Source organism: Vulpes lagopus, chromosome 1 (genome assembly GCF_018345385.1).
Source record: "Vulpes lagopus strain Blue_001 chromosome 1, ASM1834538v1, whole genome shotgun sequence".
Taxonomy (NCBI): domain Eukaryota; kingdom Metazoa; phylum Chordata; class Mammalia; order Carnivora; family Canidae; genus Vulpes; species Vulpes lagopus.
This window is the reverse complement of record NC_054824.1, coordinates 147189634-147197547: the sequence shown is the minus strand read 5'-3', so window position 1 is coordinate 147197547 and position 7914 is coordinate 147189634. Positions and strand designations below refer to the sequence as shown.

General features: G+C 58.4%; 1 protein-coding gene across 2 annotated transcripts in view; it reads left to right on the top strand.

Annotated features, from left to right (window-relative positions):
- The first annotated feature begins 466 nt into the window (after positions 1-466).
- TMEM63A (transmembrane protein 63A) overlaps positions 467-7914 on the top strand; it is a 27954-nt gene continuing 20506 nt past the window's right edge. The window contains exons 1-3 of one of the 2 annotated variants that reach the window (XM_041747094.1): positions 467-592; positions 4882-5081; positions 7309-7388. In XM_041747094.1, coding sequence (XP_041603028.1) covers positions 4896-5081; positions 7309-7388 — 266 coding nt within the window. In that variant the 5' untranslated portion in view covers positions 467-592; positions 4882-4895. Of the gene's footprint in view, positions 593-2564; positions 3155-4881; positions 5082-7308; positions 7389-7914 lie in introns of those variants that run through there. The other variant, XM_041747085.1, reaches the window with a different exon arrangement.

Below are 7914 nucleotides of genomic sequence, written 5' to 3'. Positions count from 1 at the left end.
AAGTTCTCGGGGATTAGATCAGACTGCTTAGAAAGCCAAGGAAGGATCTAGGAAGGATTCAGTCAGTTAAAATATTTTTAAAAAGGAAATATATAAAGGAATTTTTATATGTTAAAGTAGATTTACGGATTCCAGGGATGGGGATAAGGTTGCCTTTTGCTCTTTGCAAAGTATCAACATCAAGGCAGCTGAGCTCCTAGAAGAATGTCACTCTGCCTGTTTCGAGGACTTGTCAGTGGGCTGTGGGCAGTAAGGAAATCTAATAATTGTTTCTGTCTTTCTTGCCCACATCACACACCACCCGCTCCCCGTGGGGCAGGGCAGCTGGGTCCGGACCCTGGGAGCCGCAGGCTGCCTGGAGACCGCCGCCAGGAACCGAGCTGCGTGTTGTTTGGGGGGCGGCTGCAGGCCCGGTCGGGCAGGCTGCGCACTGCGCGAGGTGAGGGCCGAGGAGCGCTGGTCACCGCGGAGAATCGGGCCGGCGGCGCGTGGCTCTGCGCATGTGCGAGAGGCGCTGGAGTTTCACTTTGCAACTTTTAAGTGGTGGGGCGCCTCCCGCGCCGGCCAGGTGGAACCGGATGCCAGACTGCAGGTAGAGGGGAAGGGGTGGGAGCAGGGGGTCGGTGCGGCCCCGCAGCCTTCCCGGACTCCCCCTCCGAGCCTCCCTGTCCTCCCCTCTCCCCTTCTTCTCCCCTTCTGGCCCCTTCCTTCCCCTCGGGACCTGTCTCCGGAGCCCGACCTCCCAGCCCTGGGAAGGGGGGGGCACTTTCTTCACGGACCCTGGGCCCCGCAGGACTGGGAAGTGGCTGGCGCTTGGGTGCCCTGCGCTGGGGGACAGGTGGAAGGTGGAAGCCGCTGGGGCTGCCCGGCGGTGACCCCTGCCCGGGCCTCGGGAGCCCAGGGCTTCCGGAAGGGTGAGGACAGCTCTGCCCAGAAACCAGAGCCACTGGGGTTGGGGACCTGAGAAGACTGGCTACCTGAGACTGGGGGGTGGGGTGGCCTTCCCCTTCGGCTGCAGGTAGTGTCCTCAAGGGCAGGAATCCCCGGTGCAGTGGACCGAGTGACTGCCAAGTTGTGTGACTGGGTGCCAGGGCCCAGGGTCCGTGCTCACCCATCCCTGCCTGCGTTGCAGGGGGCTGTGGAGGGCACTGCGGGCTCCTTGGGGCCATGGCTCCTGCAGGGCTGAAGACACTCACGGGGGATGGGGACAGACTCGCTGTCAGCTTTACTGCGCAACCAGGGTTTCCCCCTTTCCCTCCAGCGTGTCCTGTCCCACCGAGTTTCTCCCCCTCTCCCCCACCCCCCGCACCTGTTGGAGCCCTGGGTGCCCCCAGAGGATGCCAACAGAAGCAGGGCTCCCTTTCCTGCTCACATGGCGTCTTGTTTGCCTGGTGTTGGGGCAAAGGTCTCTCTTGAACGGGCTCTGACAGTGGGAGCATCAGACGGAGTCCTCCGTTAGCTGGAGGAGTGACTTAAAATAAAAGCCAGGAGCTTTTGAAAAGTCTGGCGGTGCTTTGAGAAGGTCGTGTTCACTTCGCAACCACCTCCTGCATCTGGAAGATCCCATTTGCTCCTGTGGCAGCAGGGCCGGAACTGCTTGTGGTCTTGCTGTTGTAAGGAAATCGGAAGATCTGTGGTAAAGATACCCTGAATTTGTAGGGGGCCTTCCTACAAGAACTGACGGTGCTCATGCCCCCCCCCCCCCAACAGCAACAGTCTGCTAGCCTTTCTGGAAGGAAGGTGACAACGGTCAGGTGTGCGCTGTGCGCTGCTCGTCAGGGGCTAGTCCTTGCTGCCAACTCAGGCCGGCGGCGGGTTAGAGCTTGGAGCGGCCTCGGCCCTCCCTCCCAGCGGCTGGGACCAGGCTGGGACCAGACTCCGGGGTGCCTGCTCCACTGGCTGCAGGGCCCCACAGTGCTTCTGTGGCTCCTACCTTTAGGTTACTAGAGCGTTCTCCAGAAGGCACAAATAAGGCATTTGCATAAGCGTAACTACAAATAAGGGAGGACTGCGGGTGGTTGAAGCCAGGGCTCCCCCAGGGCCACTGGGCCTGCTTGCTGGTTTCTGCCACTGAGCCAGCTGCCCTGGGGTGGCTGTGCTCCCAGCTGCCGCATCAGAGCTTGTCTGTTCTGGAACATGCTGGGGATGGGGGGTTGGGGGGTGCTGGGCCTGGGGGGACCGCGAGGCTTCAGCAGATTTTGGATACGATGTGTGTATGGCCAGGGACAGTTCACATCTGAGCTGGAAGGCTGGAGAGGCGGGGCAGGCCTCTAAAGCTCTGCCCTCACATGGGTGCCTCCCCTGGAAGGGGCTGACCTTGCAGGCACCCCGAGGCTCCCTCCCAGGCCGGCAGTATTTGCTGGGTGACCTCGGGAGTTCTTTCCAACTTCGTAAAGCCACTGGGAGGAGCCTGTTTGGCAGAAGAGTCCTGTAGAGTCGTGTCTGGAGCTGGAGGGTGAAGAGGGAGGGGTCACAGGTACTTCCTGGTGGGTGGGGCGGCTCTGCTCTTCTAGAGCTCAGCCTCTCTTCCTTCCAGGGACAGTGCTCCCTCTGTGGGCATTTTATGAGGATGACTTTTTTCTTCCCACGTCACTTTTCAAGCCTCCCTTGCTTGTTCTGCTGTGTTCCTTTTCCTGAATCTAGTCCTCGGATGGCAGCTGCCCTTGGGACCCAGAGGAGATCCTGAACTCAGAGGCTTTTCTGGAGCCCACAGCCAGCCCTGCTCTTGGGAGTGGACACTCCCCAGCTCCAGCAGTGCCTGGAGTCAGAGGAGAGGAGTTAGGAGCGCCCAGAACCAGTTCGGGGAGCTGAGGGAGAGAGGAGGGTGGGGGATCGCCCTGGGAAGAACCAGAGACTCCACGTGGGTGTCTGAGTTCAGAGACTTAGGGCAGGTGTGAGCACAGGGCAGTGTGCCAAACTGAGAAAGGCAGCTTGCAGGGACTCTAGCCGTCTGTCTTCCCTAGAGAAGCCTGTAAAGGCTGGTGCTCTGTGTTCCTGGGGTCAGGAAAGCCCTGCAGGAAATGAGTAGCAGGCCCGAGGCGTCTTGGGAGGCGGCTAGGGCTGCCCCTGTCTTTGCCGGAGCCGGAGCCGGAACCGGCTCCAACTGAGGACCTCTCCAGGGGACTCAACCACAGTTTTTCCTTCCTGGCATCTGGTGAGTGTGGAGCGGGGAGGAGGGGCAGGAGCTGGCCGCAGAGAGTCAGGCCGGGCCCTTCTGTTGGGATGGTGCCGCTGGGTGACATTTAAAGCAGGGAAACCAACAAGAACTGTCTCTCAGACGTAGTCTGCTCTGTTCAGAACCACCGACTCCATGGCTCTGGCATCACTTACTCCAGCCATTGCCAAGTCTCTTAGAGGGGTGAAAAAGTGACTCAGCCTTCTGGGGAATCCTCCCATGCCCTTGGACCTGCCACCCCCACCCCTTTCCTTCATGTCTTGCTGTATGTGTGTGAGACTGTCCCCAGCCAGCCAGCCCCAGGGCTCAGAAGTGGCAACCCCGCCCCCCATACACACCCTAGCGGCATCACCAGGTAGTCCAAACACCAGGTTGGGTTGTCTATGCCTTTTCTTCTTGTCCTCAAGACTTTTGTTCCTATAACATGTTAGAAATACCAGAGCTAGGGGCACCTGGGTGGCTCAGTCAAAGTGTCTGACTTTGATTTTGGCTCAGGTTGTGATCTCAGGATCGTGAGACTGAGCCCTGCGCCCCACTCTGCAATTAGGGAGGAGTCTGCTTGAGATTCTCTCCTTCTGCCCCCCCCCATGTGCATGCACGTGTGCTCTCTCTCTCTCAAAGAAATAAATGAATAAATACAATCTTAGAAAGAAAAAGGAAACAGAAATATCGGATGTAGTGAATCCCCTGACAAAAAGTTTAGCCAGATGCGGGGAGTGGGTAGCTTGAGGTCGGGTTGCCCAGTGTGTCTGCTGGCTCTCCAGCCTCAGGTGGCATGAGAAGGGGTCCAGAGCCTGGCCATTAACTCTGGGACCTTTGGTGCCAGGAGACAAACACTGGAGATTTCCATCAGCTTCTCGGGGGTGCCAGGCGCCTCCGAAAGGAAAGGTCAACAACCAGCTGGGAGTGATATTTGCTTTGGAAATGCTGGGTCTTCCAGTAGACTGAAGGTACCCAGGAGGGTGGGGGTGAGAGGACAGAGCTGGGAGTGTGCTTCGGGGGGCCCTGAGGAGCCCCCTCCCTCCTTTCCATCCTCTTCCACGCCCCCCCCCCCCACTCCCTTTGCCTTCTCTGGCTGCCCAGAACTCATGTGTGTGTGTCACCGTGCGGGACAGGGAAGGGGCTGGGGCTGAGAGCCGATGCTGCCCTGACGAGCCTGCAGTCTTGGGCAGGCTGTTACACCCCTGGGCCTCGGCTCCAAGTGGGTGGAAGGCCCGTGTCTGTTGTCCCAGCTGGACATGCCAGGAGCAGTGGGGGCGGGGGCTCCTCTGTGGCTCCAGGGGATCAGCCATCCTTGTGGACTTGGATGTCCTTTCTTTTTTGCTCCTTCCCGGGTTTTTTTCCTCCCCTTTGTCTCCCCTGGTCTGTCCCTGCCTGTCCTCAGAGCCCCCAGGGGCTCCCACAGATGACCCTCTCAGTAGCTGTCCCCACGGCAGGAGGAACTCTGGCACTCTGGCTCTCCTTCCTGCTCCCTCGCGCTGGGGAGGCTGCCAGCCATGTCCGGGACGAGCCCTCCACCCACCCAGCTGACCCTTGGGACTGTCCCCACAATGGACCTATTCTTGTAGGCTCTGCCAGGCACTTGGGGCCTGGCGTCTGTCCCTCCCTGATTCTCGTTGCCGCTCCCACCTTAGGCGCTGCCAGTGGAGGCTGGGGGAGCTGCAGGGGGGTCCAAGCCCTGAGCGTCTGCCGGGTTTGCTTTCCAGGGAGGACAGGCACGATGACCCACCGCCCATCGCTGGAGCTGTGGCAGTCCAAGGCCGTGTCCATGCGTGAGCGGCTGGGCATCGGGGATCAGCCCAACGACTCCTACTGCTACAACTCGGCCAAAAACAGCACCGTGCTCCAGGGCATCACCTTCGGGGGCATCCCCACCGTCCTGCTCATCGACGTCAGCTGCTTCCTGGTGAGACCCCTCCTGAATCATGTCCTCTCCCTCACCCCACCATCCCCGGGCCTTCTGGGGAAGTCAGGCGAGGAGTCAGGCATACCTGAGTGTAAATGCCAACTCTGCTGCTTACCTGCTGTCACTGTGTGTGTCACCCTCATATGGGCTTTAGGCTTCTGCTCTGTAAAACGGAGCTCATAATTCCTACCCCTGGGATTTTTGGAGATCAGACTGTGCTAAAGGGCCCACTTAGCTGTCCCTTTGATGATGAGCATGACTGCGGAGTTGGCCTGTCACGTCATGGGCTGGTGGGAAGGGTGCAGTCCGCAGGGACAGAAGGTATGAATGGAAGGTGTGGGCTTGAATTAGAGCGTCCCACACCTCCCGGCTTAGAAATGTAACCTTCTGTCCCCATTGGGTCCTGGGCATTTGGAGGGATCAGCCATAGAGAATAGGACAGACCTCGGAAGAGGCCCACGTTACTCATAGCTGATCCACTCAGTGGCCTCTCTTTAGTGTAGACCTCCTTGTTCCCGAACACCCCCCGCTAGTTGGAAGTACACTATTTTTCTCCCCTGTGCTGACTCGCCTTTGGCCAGGTGGGAGGTAGTGGGGTAAGGCCACCTTCCTTTGCCTGCCTGTGGCTGGCCCATGTCCTGATGCCTTCTCCCCATAGGTAACACACATCAGCTGAGTAAATGGGGTGGGATGGGGGTGGAGGGTATAGATGCCCTGCTTTGGGCCAGAGGCGGGGCTTGGGCAGGCCTGAGAAATGGGACTGGCATGGCAGGAGGGCCCTAGGCCCAGATTGAGAGAAAGAGGCGGGTATAAATGTAAGTAGCTAGTGGAAAATTATTCCTGGGAAGGAAGAGGGAGTTCTACCCAGGATTCAGATGTCCATGGTGGCTACACTGTGGCGCTTTATGGGCTTCTATGGAAACCCACATGCCACTCATCTTGGGTCTGTGAGAAAGGATTCTTGTCTTGGAGCAGAAACCCACTTGTAGGTTGAGGACATGGGCACCTACAGCAGCCTCAGTGGGTAGGGGCAGCAGAGGAGCAGGGTGGTGGTCTAGAGGGTTGCTGGGATTACTGGAGGAGGGGCTCAGGAGAGTGTGGGCATGGGCCGAGGTGGGTGGTCTGGAGGAGGAGGTGGTCGTGGCTGCAGCAGGGTTGGCTGAAGAGAGAGTCACTCTCCAGGGTACTATGCTGGCGGCGGTGGGTGTTCATCACTGGATATTCTGGGGTACACTTGGGAACTGGCCAACATGAGTGCGTGGGAGGTGTCCACACCCTGAGAAGGAGCAGCAGGGCAGGAGGGCAGGCAGGTTTACCCCAAGACATGAGTCACCTGCTTCTGGAAACATATCACTAACTTCCCCACCCATCTTGAGGTCATTCCTCAGGGAACAGGAATGCAGTCCTCTGGGGTTCTGGCCTTCTGGATTCCCTTGAGGGACACAAAAACCACACTGAAAAGCTCAGTTCCTGACTGGGGACGTGGTGGGGATGTGCTAATGAGAAATGGCCTCTCTTAGGTCCCTGAATCTGGAAGGGAGGGAGCCTGTCTGGGGAGTGGGGAGAGGTGGGACCAGGGCTGAGGACCGGCCAGGCCAGGGCAGAGGTATGGGGAGGGAGGAGAGATCTAGAATTTACAGAGTTTAGAGCTAAGGGAGGGTTAGATAGGCTGAAGGTCCCAGCTTGTGGAGGCCGAGCCCGCTGGACATGGTGGTCCTTGGTGGGCTTCGCTCCACACTGGCATCCACAGGGTTTGCCTCCAGGACAACCAAACACCGAGTAAGGGTCTCACCACCTCTGGCTCTGCCTGGGGGGGTGCTCAGCTACCTTGTAATTAAAATGCAAGTTTGTGGAAAGTGAAGAAGGAGGCTGGACCCCAGGGCAGCTATGAGGCCAGATCTTGCCTTCCTGCTTGGGAGCAGCAGAAGGCCGATCAGGGCTGCGGAAGGTTGCGGCTGTTGATGCCGCCCTGAGAGCGAAGAACAGGGCAATGTGCTTGACAAGGAGAGCGCCAGGGCAAGCTTAGTGTGGCATGGGTGGCCTGCGACAGGCGCTAGCGAATGAGGTGAGCAGAGCATCCAACCATGCAGCTGTGTGGCCATGGGCAGCTCAGCACCCTCTCTGGGCCCTTCTAGCCCCATTGAGTTTAGGCAAGTCTCTAAGATCGCTGACTCTCTAATTAGAAGTCACCTGAGATGCTTGTCCTTGGTTTCTTTTCTCCTTTTAGTGTTTAATATTCGTGTTTTCCATCATAAGAAGGAAATTCTGGGATTATGGCCGTATTGCCCTGGTGTCAGAAGCAGACAGGTAACAAAGACACATCACCTCGAGTGTGTGTGTGTGTGTGAGATAGAGAGAGAGAGAGAGAGAGAGAGAGAGAGAGACTGGGACAGGCTGGCAGCCCACGCGTGATGCTGACACTAGATTGCGCTCACTGAGTGAGCCAAGCCAGTGCCAGAAGTGCTGCCCTTGGGCCGTGGCCTTGGCCTGGCCGTGGCTGGAACCTTGTTGGTCTCAGGCTCTGAGGAAATCTGATTGCTTTCCGTATGTGGAGCTGTCAGTATTGCCTGCAAATGATGCCAGTTTTCTTTCTCACCTTGAATGTTTTCAAGTGTCTCTTCTTTGAAATGTGCTACTTTGGGGCTGGGGAGGAGGCAAGAAGGGTTAGGAAGGGTGATAGGGCCATAGGGAGAGGCCCTAGTCCTTGCTCCGGGTTGGTGTGGGCTGATGGCCCTCCCTAAGCCAGCATCAGGTGAGCCTGTGGCAGAACGGAGACCCCCTTGGCCGTACCTCTCCTGGCTCTGCTGGCTCTCCGCTCATGACCCCTGAAGGG